Source organism: Equus caballus, chromosome X (genome assembly GCF_041296265.1).
Source record: "Equus caballus isolate H_3958 breed thoroughbred chromosome X, TB-T2T, whole genome shotgun sequence".
NCBI lineage: Eukaryota > Metazoa > Chordata > Mammalia > Perissodactyla > Equidae > Equus > Equus caballus.
In genome coordinates, this window is record NC_091715.1 from 12903743 (window position 1) to 12920769 (window position 17027).

Below are 17027 nucleotides of genomic sequence, written 5' to 3' on the forward strand. Positions count from 1 at the left end.
TGTCTGGAGCTCTTCACACCTCGCATTTACTGAATGACTGTCAACTACAGTGGAATTCTGGGCATCGTTTTCCTTTTTGTGCCATAGTTTCTTGTCTTGTGTACTCAGTGTTGTAAAACAGACCTACCAGAGAACGTGAAGAATTTAAAATTTTATTTATAAAGTGCCACTGATGCCAGTGCTGTCGATCAGCATTCTTCTTCCTCCACTTGGCTCCCTGAGATTTCAAATGGGTTTGGCTAGGAGGGTTTGGGGACCCTGCAGGGCCGCCACCAGAGAGCTTAGGAGTTGTGTTTGCATGTTTGAGGCTGAATAACTTTTCCTCTGAGTTCTGTGTTAGGTACTCATCACATCTGTTATATTAAGGGAACTGAGTGATGCCGATTGCGATGGAGCCCTGACCCTGCCTGAGTTTTGTGCTGCGTTTCATCTCATTGTGGCCCGGAAGAACGGCTACCCACTGCCTGAGGGCCTACCTCCAACTCTGCAGCCAGAGTACCTGCAAGCAGGTAAGGCCTCATCAGAAATCCTAAACCTTAGGCTTTTTTTAGTCCAGGACTTATAAAGAACTTTTGTTTCTTAAGATGGTGTCCAGCTGCTTTGGGGATTCCTTTGTATCTACAATTATTGTCTTTTAAATGATATTAGACTTTCACATCTTATGATGTGAGTAATAGGGATGATCTGGGTAAATGTGAGTCATCTGTTACCCCCATTCTAGTGCTCTGGATGGATTTGAACCAAAGTCACTTGCGCTTTCACGAAGATTGTGGAGTAGGCAGGTGCTGAACCTCCCAGCTGATAGAAAATGAAGATGATCTTCCTATAGAGCCAAGTGCTGACTTGGAGTCTTTAGGCACGTTTCAGTGTACCCATGTAGTCTTGGGCAATGGAATGGAATAGAACTCTTACACCTAATGAAAAAATTAAAAAAGTACATGCAGTGAAATGTGCGATGTGCTGTAGTCTTAAATGTACATGTGATGAATTTTTACATGTGTGTACACCATATAACTGCAATCAGATAAAGATATAGAACATTCCAGCACACTGGAAGGTTGGAATAGAACTCTCTTTGTCTTTCTCCTTAATAAAACAACTACCCCCAAACCCTTTGGATAGGAAAGAGTCATGGTGAGTCCAACATTTCTATCAGTTCTTTTTGGATGTTTGGGAAAATTAATAATGTCTCTTGCCTTTTTCAAAGGCAGTGATCTGATTTCTGTTACTCAGAGAAGTATAGCTTCCATTGAAAGGGTCCAGAAACAGCTGGTGCTTTCAACAACCTTTCTTACTTTTTAGAGAAGGTCTCTTAGAAACATGAGAACTTAGTCATGGATGATTATTGGCAAGAGGGAGCAGTGTCTAAAGAAAATGTGATTAGTCATTAATAGAGTATGAATTTTTTCATTAAATCTGGAAAATACCTTAGATTACCTTGTCTTGTCTCCTTCTCATAACGACACTAGATTCAAAGTGGCCAATGACTTGTATAAGTCAGTCTTGGGGTTTCTGACTCTTAAATAAAAAGTCTATCACTTTCTGTATTAGGTAGTGGGGAGGTGGACATGGAGGCTCAACCAAAGGGAAGAGACCCAGTATGTGGCTGATGCTGGTGAGAGGTAAACATGTTGAGGGAAGAGTGACCCGTTCTGGGATCTTCCCCAAAAGTCCCCATAAAAATGTATGAAGGAGAGAGTTCAGAGACCAAAAGCTACAACTCATTTCAGAGCTTGGACTTGGCTAATAGCTGCTTTCTGACTATATCAGGCTGTGACTCCAGCCTGCTACCCTTCCTTACAGGCTTGGGGAGACCTTCATGGGTCACCAGGAACTTGTTTGCAATTGAGCAGCATGACAAACTGCTCTGTTTCCTCTTTGGTTTCTATCTTTCCATCTTTATTTCTCTCTCCTTTCTTTCTCTCACTCTGTTTATCCTAGATTGAGGCAAAGAAGTGCGAATAGTCCTGAGGCTATCTTGGCAACCACATGGCTCCCATAACCAAGTCAGTGCAGGCTCATTCAGGAACCCCTTCTCCTGGGAGCGAGGCCACGTGGGGCTTTGTCTCTCTCTAATCGGGATGAACAGCTCACCAAAGGTCTGCTCCAGGGCTATTTAGTTTTATTTAATACTCTCACTGTTTCCTCTTTTGAGCCCTGGGGAGAGTTCTGGGTAACCTCATCTCCCATGTTCACACTTAACTTTCCACTTTTGGGTCTTGATTAATACTGTTCTGTTGTTCTGATGCAGGATGGCCATGGAATCTATGCCAGGTGTTATGATTCCTTGTAGAGAAGTCACTTTGTAGGTGTCCAAGTGTTTCATGGACTGTTTCAAAAGTCACTGATAAAATTTTTGAAAACCTGAAAGCCCCAAGTAAAAAGTATGTTAACAGAAGAGAAGTAGCCTCTTGATTCCTTTACTGCTGCAAATGGCTGTTTTTGCCTTGCTTATGCAGTAGAGGGGCTCTATAAAATAGAGTGCCGGTGAAGAGGCATCTCCCTTCATTTGGAATGAAGCCCCTTGTTTCCTCCTGGTCTTTTATGGAGGCTGTCAGCATGTGTTTATACAGAAACAACTGAAGAATCCATCACATACCCTTCAATTAAACAAAAATTGCACGATTTCCAGAGCTTGTGGGATTAACCTTAAATAGTAATTATATAGTTCTAATAAAAAATGTGAGAGACCTCATAAAACCTCATCAAACTCAGTAACAGTATATTTTAGGCAAACCCTGAGGGTTTAACAGTTAACATTTAATGCCTTATCATCCATCTTTATCTTTGTATACAGCTCAAGAAAATGGCTAGAATTGTCTCAGTCTTCTCTGTTTTTAGACTTTGCAAAAATGAGTGGTCCTGTTCATTTTTGGGGTTCGTTCTTATGGTATCCCATTTGGCTTTTTTAAAAGCTCAGCTCTTGTTCCAGCATTTTTCTAACTGATCTATATTTAGTCTTTTAAAAAAATCTAATCCAGTTTTCAACAAGATTGGTGAAGACTATAAATTTGGTTGATATCATCATGCATTCGCAACTATACAAGCTTTTATTGTTTTCAATAAAATAATGAAGCAGGAGTTGTTGTATCTGATTTTTTTTCCTAACAGTGAAAATTAAAGGGCAGAGTTGGAAGGAAAAGTTGGATCATTTGGTGGCTTAGTCATGGGCCTTTTGATATTTTCATGCCTAGGTGACTGGGTGGATTCTGGTATAGAATTTTGCCATATAGTTTGTTAAAAATATTTATTGAGTACTTACTATGTGAGAGGCACCCTGTTATTCCCTGTGGTCAGAACGCTATATAACAGAGTTCCTATCGTCATGGAACTTGCCGGTAGTTAGAGGATTCATGTTAAACTCATGTATGCATAATTGGAGCCAGTGATAGGTGCCATGAAGGGGAAGGACAGCCGCAGCAAGAGGGTGCATGACCTTAGGGAAGATGTCCCTAAATGTTTGAATTGAGACGTGAAGGATGAGCTAAGGGCTACATAGGTGAAGAAGGGGGAAGAGTGGACTCTGGGCAGAGGGGACAGCAAGTATGCTGCAAAGGCCCTGAGAAAGGCTTGGAGCATGGGAGGCATGTAAAGTTCAGGCTGCAGTGCAAAGAGCCAGGGCTTGAGGGGCTGGCGATGAGGCTGAAGAGGAAGGTGGAGAGCAAATCATGGGCAATGACGTTGACATGTTTTAAGCAGGGAAGAATCTGACACAATCAGATTTGCTGTTTGAACTGATTATGCAAGGGTGGAAGCCAAAAGACCAGGTTATGGCAGTAGTCTAGTCAGGAGCTGAGGGGGCACTGGGGAGGTAGCAGTAGAGGTGGAGAGATGGGGACACACTAGACAGAGATTAGCAATTACTTGATGGCATTTGTAGTTTTTGAAAGTGTTGGCTTTCAATACAGCAAGACCCCCTCATGATCAGACATTACTCATGTAGTTCTAGTCAGATCACTGATTGGTAAACTGGAAAGAGAAGTCTTATTTTGGTTAAAACTGCTCTTGGGCCTTGATTGAGGAATGGTACTTGGAAGGGTGTTTTGCTGAGTTTTTACCAAGGAAAGAGTGAGACCACCTGGTATAGTCAGAAAAATCACCAGGGCCCACAATTTGCCCCACCTGACATCTGTGAAATTCAGACCAGAGTAAGCAAATGAACAATTTAAGATGCTTATACTGAACTGCATGTGGTAGCTGTTACTCAGTGGCCAGTACGTTACTGTAGAGAGATGTTGACATTTCAGACTCTGGTGGGGGTGGGAGATTGAGAAAGGATTAAAAACAATGCCTATCATTTTTTTTTCTTTTGCTGAGGAAGAGTCACCCTGAGCTAACATCTGTGCCAGTCTTCCTATATTTCGTACGTGGCTTGCTGCCACAGCATGGCTGAGAAGTGGTGTAGGCCCATGCTCAGGATCCGAACTCACGAACCCAGGCTGAGGAAGCAGAGTGCACCAAACTTAACTATTACGCCACGGGGCTGGCTCCTGCCAATCTTTTTTTTTTTTTCACCCCCAGTAAGGAAGATTGGCCCCAAGCTAACGTCTGTTGACAATCTTCCTCTTTTTTTCTCCCCAAAGCCCCAGTACATAGTTATATATCCTAGTTGTAAGTCTTTCTAGTTCTTCTATGTGGGATGCTGCCACACCATGGCTTGGTGAATGGTGTGTAGGTCTCTGCCCAAGATCTGAACCCACAAACCCCGGGCCACTAAAGTGGACCATGTGAACTTAACCACTATGCCACCGTGCTGGCCCCCCTGCCAATCTATTTTTAACATTTGATTCAAAAAATTTTCTTTAACCTGCTATTAAAATTTTGATGTCTTAATAGCTTGTCATGACAGATTTGATTGTAGCTTCTGTTTATTGTCTACCCCAATCTGCTTTTCCTCTTTGGAATATTGACAAATTTTCTAGTTGTTGAGACATTTCTTTCTTAATTACTTTGTGACAAAGTGGTGAAATAGAATCCGCTTCTAAGAAATAGCTTGAGTGTTAAGTATTAGCTTACCAAGTAACATGATTTTTCCTCAGGCTGACCCACTCAGCTACCCAACTAACAGCCCCTGTCACTGTTCTAGGTCAGAAGAAACCCATGATGTGATTCTTATTTCCTTGTTGTGAATCAGCAAGAACTTGTGCTCTTATTTTTGTTATTCCTGCTAACCAAAAGAAATGAATATTTCATCATTTTCTTGGGCACATATCATTATAAGAGCTTGTTTATTTATTTCCAACAATAGCTAAAATGAAGTATTTCCTTAGTGTTTATAGTGTTGAAACTATTACTATAGTTACAGCCATTTAAAAATGATGCTAGTAGCATAGTTCAAACTTAAGTATTGTGATAGTGATGGTTAATGTGGAAAATGACTACTCTGCTACAACATGAAATGCTGAGAGCGTGGACCCTCCAGCAGGCCTGCTGGCAATTCATGTCCCTGCTATTCCATTTACCAGCTATATGACCTTGAGTAAGTTGCTTAACTTCCCTGCTGCTCAGTTTCATCACATGTAAAATGGACATAACAGAAGTACCAGATTGTATATATAAAGAACTTAAAAATACTACCTCAGCGTGATTAGTGCCATAACTATTATACAGGAGCTAACTGATTTTGTTGTATTTAGCAAGCACAGAAAAGTTGATAGGAAACAATGCTCGCTATGACTATAGTAAATATTCTTATGTATTCTTTTTGTTTCTTCTTAGCCTTTCCGAAGCCCAAGTGGGAGTGTGCGTTATTTGATTCTTATTCTGAGTCAATGCCAGCAAACCAACAACCCCGGGACTTGAATCGGATGGAGGTAAAAGATTTTCATATGTTAAATATATAAGGATGTGTGTAGAATTAAATCCATTAGCCTATGTTCTGTACAACCTCTGGAAAATCCACTTTCATAACATTTTCTCTTCATACTTAGTACTTACTTTGAGGCTCAGCTTTTCAAATCTAGATACCAGATATATCTATAATTATCTCTTTTTCTCTTCTCCCTAAAACTAGGTTTGGTAAAAAATAAGCAAAGTAGTCTCTTGACCTTCTAGAGGTGAAATTTAGGTATAGCCAAACTAAGCCAGAAAAATGCTAGTCAAGTTATTTACTTTAACCAAGCTTTAATTCTGAAGTAAACATTGTAAAGTTGTATTTTTAGTAGCTGAGTATTAACAAGGTATAATGAACCACAGCAGTTCTGAGAGGAGGTTTGGGAACTATATGTGAGGGCCCCAGACCACATTCAAAACTGCCTTCTCCCTCAGGGTTTTAACTTTTGCACCAAACGAAGACTGTGACTCGATGATCCCCAAGAGAAAACCAGAGAATTCCCACAGTGGTGGGCCATTGATGTAAGGGCTTAGCCATGTGCTTAGTGGTCCTTAGGTATGCATCAATAAATAGGAGTCGTTATGGTTATTGTTAATATCAGCACTGTCATCATTATTATCATCACCATTATGATTGCTATGATGCCAACTTATCTGCTGTTCCTGTCCAAAAAGAGTCTGGAAATGTTTAATAAATGGAGGTTTATTCATAGGCTCCTATTGTAGTCCTCTCACCCTAGTTAAAACCATTGCAGGATGATAGAGGGTCAAAGACAGGATTCAGAACCATTTCTTTAATTTCTTGTAACTGTGTGTGATTATTTATTCTTTCCCAGGGCGCTCTCATGCTTATAGTCTGTGTTATAGATGACATCCTCTGTGAGTGAATCAAGCCTACTTCTGCAGTACTTGCTCTGATAACATCTCTCTTGGCCTCTCTGCTACTCCCTCTTTGGGTCATAGCTTCCATGTTACTTTCCTCAACAGATTTCCACTCGTGGGAAAAAGATAAAAGGAGAAGTGATTTTAGGAGTGGTAGATGTGCATTTGAAGAATTTTGGCTTTTTAAATAGTCAGTTTTCATGGCCCTCGGTATACTCTGGGGCTGCTGCACTGGTCTGGAGAGGTTTGTCTGTCAGGCCAGGACAGACACCTCTACAACTCTCTTACGCAGTTGCCCTGTTTTTTGTTTGTTTGTTCTTTTGCTATGGGTCCCACTGCTGGTGTAAAATTATGAGGTGGTTAGGTAATTTACTAAAAAATGTCATAAATTCTTATTATTCCTAGATAAGCGTTTTGTTCCAACTTGTCATCATATCAGATAGTCTTTGCCCTTCCAATAGAGACAAATAATACTGTTGTTTTGGAGAAATTAATTACTGACTCACGTTGCTTTCCCCCATGTAGTAATTTATCATCTGTCTAAAAGGAAAGGAGCAAATATACAGGTGACTAAGAAATATGGAAATGGAGATATTTTTAATACGTGCATGTGCACATACACACACACATGTCCTTGATGACATTATGGATACTCACTTTTATGGATGTTATGTGCAGCTAGTTTTATATGCTTTTGTATACTTTAACTGGTTCCTTTGTGGGGGGTAGGGGGGATCAGGTTAAAAGCTACCTGGTCTTTGCTTTGCCCTGCCCAAACAAGAAAGCAGAAGAACAACAAACTCTTTCCCAACAAAACTGATTTTAGGAGGTGGGGTGCTTTTAGATAATGATGTAATAAACAAAATTCGGGGGCAAAGTAATAAGATTAATTAATGATTTGGCCATTCAAAACGTATAGGTCAGATTTTAATAGCTAATGATTAAATATTTCATGTTCTTTTAAACTATTTTATTCATTGTTCTTTCTACCAGTCTTTTAATTTCTCTTGAGTGCATGCATGGAGTTTAAATAGGTCTTGGTACCAGCCCTCTGAGGGATGACTCCATATAGGTGTTTGTGTTGTGAATGAAACTGTAGTTGATTCAGGACATGAGAAGTTTGCTCAACAGTACATCTTTTTCTAGAGACAGCAGAGCTGTAACCATGTACTTATTTTTATCAAGAATTAAAGATTATAAGGGCTGGCCTGGGGGCATAGCGGTTAAGTTTGCACACTCTGCTTCGGTGGCCCAGGGTTCACAGGTTTGTATCCTGGGCAGGGGCCTACATACCGCTCATCAAGCCATGCTGTGGTGGCGTCCCACATGCAAAATAGAGGAAGATTGGCACAGATGTTAGCTCAGGGCCACTCTTCCTCAAGCAAAAGGGGGAGGATTGGGTACAGATTGTTAGCTCAGGGGCAGTCTTCCTCTTACACACACAAAAAGAATTAAAGATTATAATTTCAGTTATACTCCTTTTTAGAAGTGTTTTTTAGATTGCTGGATTTCTTTCCTTTTAAAACAACTTTATTGAGATATAATTCTCATAGCATACTCATCTAAAGTGTACGATTCAGTAGTTTTTAGTATATTAACAGAGTTGTGCAACCATCACTGTAGTTTAATTTTAGAACATTTTCATCACTCCAAAAAGAAAGCCTGTACTAATTTAGCAGTCATTCACTATTTCCTCCTCCCCCCAGCTTCTGGTAATCACTAATCTATTTTCTGTCTCTGAATTTGCCTGTTCTGGACATTTCATATAAATAGAATCATACAATATGTGCCTTTTTGTGACTGGCTTCTTTCACGTAGTATAATGTTTTAAAGTTCATTCATGTTGTAGCATGTATCACTGCTTCATTCCTTTTTACTGCTGAATAGTATTCCATTGTATGGATACCGCATTTTGTTTCTCCATTCTTCAGTTGATGGACATTTGGGTTGTTTCCACTTTTGGGCTATTAGAAAAAAATGCTGCTATCAACATTCATGTACAAGTTTTTGTGTGAACATATGTTTTCTGTTCTGTCAAGTATATTCCTAGGAGTGGAATTGTTGGATCATATTGTAACTTGTGTTTAACTTTTTGAGGAACTACAAAACTGCTTTCCAAAGCAGCTGCACCATTTTACATTCCTCCACCAGCAATGTATGAGGTTCCGATTTCCTCACATCCTTGTTAACACTTGTTATTGTCTGTCTTTTTGATTTTAGCCATCCTAGTGGGAGTGAAGTGGTATCTCATGGTGGTTTTGATTTGAATTTCCTAATGATTAATGATGTTGAGCATCTTTTCATGTCCTTATTAGCCATTTATAAATCTTTTTTGGTGAAATGTCTGTTTAATCCTTTGTCCATTTATAAGTTGGGTTGTTTATTATTGAGTTGTAAGTGTTTTTTATATATTCTGGATATAAGTCTCTTATTAGATTTATAATTTGCAAGTATTTTCTATTTCTTTGCTTTTCCTTTTCTTGATAATGTCCTTTGCAACACAAATTCTTTTTTATTTTGATCAAGTAGAATTTATGTATTTTTTTCTTTTGTTGCTTGTGCTTTTGGTGTCCTGTCTAAGAAACCATTGCCTAATGTAAAGTCATGAAGATTTACTCCTGTTTTCTTCTAAGAGTTTTATAGTTTTAGGTCTTACATTTAAGTCTATGATTCACTTTGAGTTAATTTTTGTGTATGCCGTGAGAAGAGGTCCTACTTCTTTCTTTTGTGTACGGATCTCCAGTTGTCCCAGTATCATTTATTGAAAAGAGAATTTTTTCCTGTTGAATTGTTTTGCACCCTTGTTGAAGATCAGTTGTCCATAAACGTAAGGGTTTATTTGTGGATTCTTAATTTTATTCCATTGATCTCTATGTCTTTCATTATGCTAGTACCACACTGTCTTGATTACTGTAACTTTGCGGTAAGTTTCGAAATTGGGAAGTGTGAGTCCTTCAACTTTGTTCTTCTTTTTCAAGGATGTTTTTGCTATTCTAGGTCCCTTGCATTTCCATACGAAATTTAGTACCAGCTGGTCAAATTATGTAAAAAAAATGAGAAGGATTGCATCGAATCTGGAGATGAACTTGGGGATTATTGCCATCTTAACAATATTATGTCTTCTGACCCATGGGCGTGGGATATTTTTCCATTTATTTAGATTTTTGAAATTTCTTTCAACAGTGTCTTTTTCTATTTCTTTTTATCAACACTTTCTACTCCTAAATCATTTTCTTCTACTAAGGATCTGATTTATAATGCAGGTGGGAGAAGAAAATGAAAGAAAGGCGCTGTTAAGATACGTTCTTTGTTCTCTTGGAGATAGTAGACTTTGAATAGGAAATTACTTCTGGAGGCTACATTGTAATGCCAAGAATGATCTGCCTGAGGATTGTCAAATCCTAGATCAGGTTACCACCAAACAGTACTGTAACTCCATTGTTTGAAACAGTTTAAAAACAGAAGTACTGTTTATCTCTCTGCAGTTGTTCAGATTCTATGAGGTAAACCAGTTAATCTTTTGGAGCACCAGATAGCTTCAGAAATACCCTACTTCCTTTAAGCTTAAAAATTTATCTTTATTTGATTTTTTTGAATATGTTTAAAATAAAAAGAATATGAAAAGGCATATACAAGTCCTCCTCCAATCCTTTTCTCCATCTACCTTCGACTTTTATATATCTTTCCAGAATTTGTTTATATATATATAGCAATATGAATATATATTATTCTTTAATCTTATCAGAGGTCTTAGAGTGCATGTTCCTTGAGAGTTTATAAGAAATAAATTTATAGCAAGTAGATTTTAAACTAATCAATACTTGATCAATTTGGGTATTCATCTTATTAGTATAGGTGGAGACTTCCTCCATAAGTGAGTTAGGAGAAGATTTTGTTCTGCTCATCAGTAAAATTCTCTTATTCCATGACAAGGAGGTTATTTGAATTAGGAGTGAACTCTCTCTGCATAACAGATCCTCGTGAATACCCACATTATGAGACCGCTTGTCAGAACTTCTCTCTGCTTGTGAAAAAGTACATAAAGTATAGGTTTGTTCTTGACTGAATGGGAAAATGCTACATGATTCTCTGACTGAATCCCACACCAGATTCAGATTTAATGCAGTCTACATGTATGCCTCGATCTGAATTATTTTTTCCTCTGTGCATATAAATTTTTCAATACAAATGAACTTATACATCACTAGAAACCTAAAAAATGCATTAAATGTCAGGGTTTACTGAAGACAGAAATATTGGCAGGATATATAGCTTTTAAAATATTTTCATTGTATTTGCATATCACTTAATTTCCATTCCAACTCATATAATTAATTTACTTTTCTTTTCCAAGAAGCTGTCTATTAAAGACATGGCTGACTTTCCTGTCCCTATCCAAGATGTGACTGGTGATGACAAACAAGGTATGATAAGAATGAGTGTTCTTCCTTTAGGGACATTCTGCCTATGTTTCTTTGTCTACTTCTCTTGGAATGCCTATGTTTCTTTGTCTACTTCTGGAGCATATGAGGACCATTCTCAGTATATGAACACTTTAGGATGGATTAAGTAGTTCAAATTATTGTCACAAAACTATATATCATAAAGTGGTAACAAGAGCTTGAGTGTCCAAAGCTCCTCAACTCATTGGCTCCTTACTCACTACTGACACTCAGGCTACTCTGACACATTAGATTGGAATCTGGTTGTACTAACTAGGGATGACTGGAAGCTGAAACAATTAAGAGCTTAACATCTTGTGTTGGCAGATATGATCCTAGAACATCAATATAAACGCACATTCGTACACAGGTCTAATCCAGGAGGAAGTTATCTTCTGTGGAGAGTTTTTGTCCCTGGGCTTTATTCTGTAACTGTGGGTACGAGACTGTGATGTGGAGCCCAGCAACAATTTGCCCATCTTAGTGAGTGGGTGAGATGCAGTGCAGCACGGTGTTCCATGTTATAGCTACCATCAAGCAGAGAGATGAGTTGGCCTAGGAGTATCTAGAAGAGCAGGAGGAACCCTCCCACACCTCCATACTTCCGTATAATGCTTTAGAATCTACCAAGTTTTTCCTCATACACTGCCTTATTCAGGCCTCACAAAACTATATGGAGGCCTGGTATGTTTTATCACCTAAAATTTAGAGGTGAGTAAACTGAAGTTCAGGCAGTGTGAATCATTTTCTTAGTAAGAAAAAGAGTGGAGATAAGAATCAAGATTTTTTAAATCTCAAGCCAGTATTCCTTCTCTTAGCTGATATTGATTCACTAACTGTGAATGAGAGACTTATCTGAAGGCACTAAAAATCAGTGAAGCTATTTCAGGATTTATTGTTGAGACCTGCCATTGATGCAGCTTTGTATGGGAGTTATACATGAAAAATAAGTTTTCCACTAGGAAACAGTAATTGCACGCTCTCTATTTAAATATTTGCTCTGGAAGGGCAGGCAGAACTGGACATTGTCTGCAGCAGCGTGTACTCTGATCACTCTCTTTGCTAGTGGGTCCTAGCCTTGACTGCACATTGAAATAATTGGGTGAGCTCTAAAAATACTGAAGCCTGAGTCTCACTCCCAGAGAGATTCTGATGTTGTTGATCTGGGTGTCAGGAATGAAAGGGGGAAATTCCTGATACTTCCTGGTAGTACTCCTCCTAGCCACTAGAAGCACTCACTGGACAGTTGAAAATACTGCTTTGGTCTCTGTAGGAGGAGAACCTTATTTCCATGCTTTAGGAGGTCTTTATTGTTTTAGTAAGTGCTATAGCAACTTATAATAACACCATTTTTATAAGTGATGATGGGGATTCTTTGTTTTAATGTAATGTGCTTCAGAAATAAAATTTTACAGTTTTTCTTTTCTTTTCCCCTTTCTCTCTCCTGTTCTTTAAAAATGAAACCAAACACTGCTAGCTTTGAAAAATACTGTGGATGAAGTCTTACCAAAGGACATGTCCGAGGATCCAGGTAGGAGAAAACCATTTTAATATATTTTTATGTAATTATTTCTAATTAAAAAAAATAATTTCAGTGAGTAAAAGATTGGTACACCTGTGTTAGTGTGTATGTTTCTCTCTAAATATTTGTCTTGTGTCTTATTACACAGAAACTTTTTGGCATTTTTTACCCTTTCCCTCTTTTCAGGTATGAGAAGAGGGTGATTTCTTCTTAAGTTCTGAATTTAAGTTTCGCTGAAAGGGTCACTGAGTTTGAATTTAGAGTCTCATTGTTACTAAGTGTAAAATTGAGAAGGCTTGGAGTTGAGAAGATTTCAACAAGCCGTTGTGGTTTCTGTGTAGTGTAAGGAGATGGTGCAGGTAGACCAACTGGAGGCCCACAATTGAAATTCCCATTTCCAAAGCAAAAATGTCAAATATTTTCATTATACTTCACCACCAGGAAGGTAAGTAAATGTGCTTATACGTGGAGTGGATTCCAAGGAGAAGAATAAAAGTTGTGTTTGCCTAGGTTCTTGTAGAGTCGGAACTGTGTCTGTGAATGGTGGAGATGGCCAGGCCTGTGTCCTCAGCTCTTGATGGAACCATCATTGAACCAAGATGAACCTAGTTAGAAACAGACTGGCTAGGGAAGGGGATACTATTTGGAGCTCTGGTTATGAGGACATGAAATAAGTTGCTCCTTTCTCTTATTATCTCTCTTAATATTTAATAAGTAAATCATGTTTGTTTTGGTTAGCTAGCTATCATCCTAGGCTTATTTGTTTAAAGTTGGAACAAAGGAATCAATATAACATTGAGGCTTATACTATGGTACAATATTTCCCAAACTCCAAGTTCATTCAAGGTTTAAAAGAGAGAGAGGGGTAGATGGAGAGGATGGAGTGAGGGGAGAGGGAGGCGGGGAGAGAGAGAGAGAGAATGATTATGAATGAGAATATATGATTGATTTCAGTGATGAGGCCTAAGAATCTGTATTTTTAGGCAGCCCCTCAGGTGACTGATGCACAACCTATTTTGGGAACCGCTACCTCTAGAAGGTGATGTTAAGAAGTAGAAAATTAAGATTGTAGATCAACCATGACTCCAAAAGTGGTAGGAATTCTCGAGCCTAGTTTTGGCTTTTGAAACTGATTCGGCTTCCTTCATCATAAGGGGAAATGCTCTATTTGAGTAGGACAAACACCTGAGGTAGGTTCTTTCCAGCTCTAATTTCTGGAGCTAAAGTAGGTAGATCCCAGTTTTTGTAAACTTCATTTTATGTTATTAGTAAAAGCTATTTAAATTTGGAGGGTTAAATTGGTGCTGCTTCAACAGCTTTTGAGGCTAATGACTTCCTATTTTTTTCCATGAGCATCGTGTGTTCTCTGGGGCGTGAGCTGTAGATGTCATTTTTACCATTCCTTCATTGAATAGGGCATGGCATCACCAGACAGAACCTCTCAGGGTGTGCCACAGTGCGTGAAGTACTTCTGAATTTGCTTCGCAGTCTGCCTGGGAGCATGCTATGTGGTTTCTGATTTGTTCTTCCCACTGCTGCCGCTTTTTGGAGTGGATATGAGGAAATCCCTCGTCTTAAAATGTATTTGATACTCTATTTTCTGGGGAATGTTTTGGATTCCCAGCTGGAGACACTAGAGTTTCAAGATGGTAGTTTCTAATTCTGGATGCTGTCTACGCCATGTGGACAGTTCACCTCAACTGAGTTGCTGCCTTTTGGAGAATTAAACTTTAAGCTTGCCCTCTTATCCCGTTTCTGTTTCCTGGAAGAGTGTTCTAGGAAGTTGTTGTTCTTCTCCCCTCCTCCTAGCTAAATGAGAAGCTATGATCTACTTGTTGGCTTCTGCCTGGATTCCAACACAATATACCCTTGCCATTTTTGCAGATACTCACATGCCCCAAGTGCTGAGTCTGACTTTCAGGGGCTTAGAGGCTGATGGAAGACTTAACTAAAATAGTGTTCTCCAGCGTTTTCTGATCTGAAACCTGTGGAGACTTTCCAAGACATACCTGGGATATATTTTTGCAGGTAGAGGGAGAAGTGTCTCCTTGCTCTGCTCTTCCACAGTAGGTGGTAATAGTGATGATAATAATGATCATGGTAATGGTGATGAAGATGATGATGTGGTGGGTTACAGATAGGGTGGGGCAGTGTTATCAGGGAATGAGAGTATTCCTTGTTACATATTTTTTCATATGCCCTTACCCTTTCATTATATAAGGTGTATATATTAATGGAGTCTAATAGATTTCTTAGATACCATCACATTGCAGCCTAATTCAGCAGAGCACACTGCACAATCATGATCTTTTTCTTGATTTCTCTAGGTCATGCTGAGGGTATTAGGCCTGTTCGCCCTCACCCTTTGCTCTTCAGACTGCCCCGTTGGTGATTCTATCAGCTGCCCATGCCCTGCTATCACCCCATGGTCTTATGGGGTAGAGCAGTTCTCTCCTTTCATTACCTGCTCCCACCAGCCCCTCCTTTGCTGTCCTAGAAGGAACTAAATTTGGAAACCAGATTTCTAAGCTTGAAAAATTAGGAGCACTCTACAGCAGTAATACTTTGCACTTCTAAAATACATTTAGTTTTCAAAGTACCTTCACCTTTGTATCTCTCCCTGTGAGAAAGGGGCCGTATTTTTACCTTCATTCTGTAGGTGAGGAAACTGAAGTTCGGAGAGGTAGGAGGAGCACCTAGGCTTCAGGACTCCTGGCCTGGTCTCTACTGCTCACCCATACCCCTCACCCCATCTGTCTGTCTATCTCTCACCAGCAGGGTTCATCCCTCCTTCCACGCCCATTCCTACCCCAGCAAAAAGACAAAGATAATGGCAAGTGACAAAGGAATTAACTGTCACCACAGTCTGTTTTGGGGAACAGTGTTTTAACATGGTTGAGACTTCTACCCACATATTTCTGGAAAGCACTGGGACCTGAGGGAGAAGAGAGGCTCGGAGCCAGCTGTGGGCAGCCTGCTCAGAGGGCAGCCCCCAGCTCTGTGGTGAGTCTGGTCACACTGTCCACCCAGCCCCAAGGCAGCCTTCTTGGCTGGAGGAGAGGCTCCCCTTAGGCTGCTTTCCTTTGCTGCCTGGGGTTTGTAGGAGGGGGAGTAGTTTTCCATCTACGTGCAGGTGCGAGTGCACCATAATGAGCAAGACAGGGCTCAAGCTGCCCATGCTTTTCAGGGCTCTGGCATCGTTTCAGTGGTTTGACGTTGAAAGATGCCTGTGTTCTCACTACAATAAGCCAAAGTGCTTAGGTTGGGAGAAATGCATCTCTCCTGCAGCTGACCATATCTAAGGGAATATGTATTGCTAGTTTGCTTTGTGCTTTGTAAGCATTTCAGCTCCCCTTTCTGCCCTGCTATTCTAACCTGAGGATTTTAATGATCATCATAAACTCAGGTTGCTTCATACCAAGGAGGGTTTTTATCTTTGGAGCAATGTAAAAGAGGATGGGATAAAGCAGTGAGACATTTTCTTTCTAGAAGAATTTGTGCAACCAATGTACAAACTGTATTCTCCTTGTTCTTAGTAGCACTTTTTCTGCGAATTTTTATGATGAAAAATTTGCAATGTGTGTACAATCTTAGAATAGCTAGTGGTTTCTAAAGTTGTCTTCCATAGAGGATTGAAAACATAAAAAGAGGATTAATGTTTTTGTAAATGTCTCTAGTTACTCCCAACAACTTGAGGTGGGAAAGTAGGCTCCAGGGATTCAGTAGTGAGCAAGTTAGTTTATCATTTAAATTTGATAGGGGAAAGTTGTATGGTTTACAAAATATTTTAATGATTTCACCTCGTAATATTCTCTGTATGATTTGGTCACAGAGATGTGGGACACAAGAATATTTTCTTACAAGAAAAGCTGCATAGCTCTTTTCAACTTACTTGTGGGAGCTTTGATTTCTTGTGGTCATGTTACTCTGGGAGCGTATTTTAAGAAAATCTAAAAAAAGTGTAGCCCAATAGATTTCTTCACAGCCTTTAGAGGAGACTGGTTCAAAATCTCTTACTAGGCTGTCATGATAGACCAAGAAACCCTCAGGTCTGAACCCATCATTATGTAAATAGGTAACCTCTTGATAGAGTTGTCTTTTTAGACTGGAATTTCCTCATTAATCAGCTTAGATGTGAGAGTGGCTTCTTAGATAGTGCTATGATGAAAGGAAAAAATGTTGGTTTTTCTTTCCTTTTAATTGTGCCTTTAGCTTTAGAAATAAAATCATGAAATTGTGAAAATGTGGAAGCGGTCAAGTTCTCCACAAGGACACCTATACCTCATGTTTACGTGTTGATGTGTTCTGTACTAGGCCAGGTGCTGCATATAAATCTGTTTACCCGCAGA

General features: G+C 39.4%; 1 protein-coding gene across 32 annotated transcripts in view; it reads left to right on the top strand.

Annotated features, from left to right (window-relative positions):
• Nucleotides 1-17027, top strand: part of REPS2 (RALBP1 associated Eps domain containing 2) — a 247307-nt gene that overhangs the window by 143896 nt on the left and 86384 nt on the right. For 22 of the 32 annotated variants that reach the window (XR_011434849.1, XR_011434851.1, XR_011434852.1 and 19 more), the window contains 4 exons: nt 367-509; nt 5719-5813; nt 11069-11138; nt 12634-12687. Coding sequence is in view for 28 of the 32 variants with exons in the window: in XM_070257713.1 (XP_070113814.1) it covers nt 367-509; nt 5719-5813; nt 11069-11138; nt 12634-12687 (362 nt within the window). In the remaining 4 variants the exon portion in view is untranslated. The remainder of the gene's footprint in view (nt 1-366; nt 510-5718; nt 5814-11068; nt 11139-12633; nt 12688-17027) is intronic. The other 10 variants (XR_011434850.1, XM_070257715.1, XM_070257719.1 and 7 more) reach the window with 1 other exon arrangement.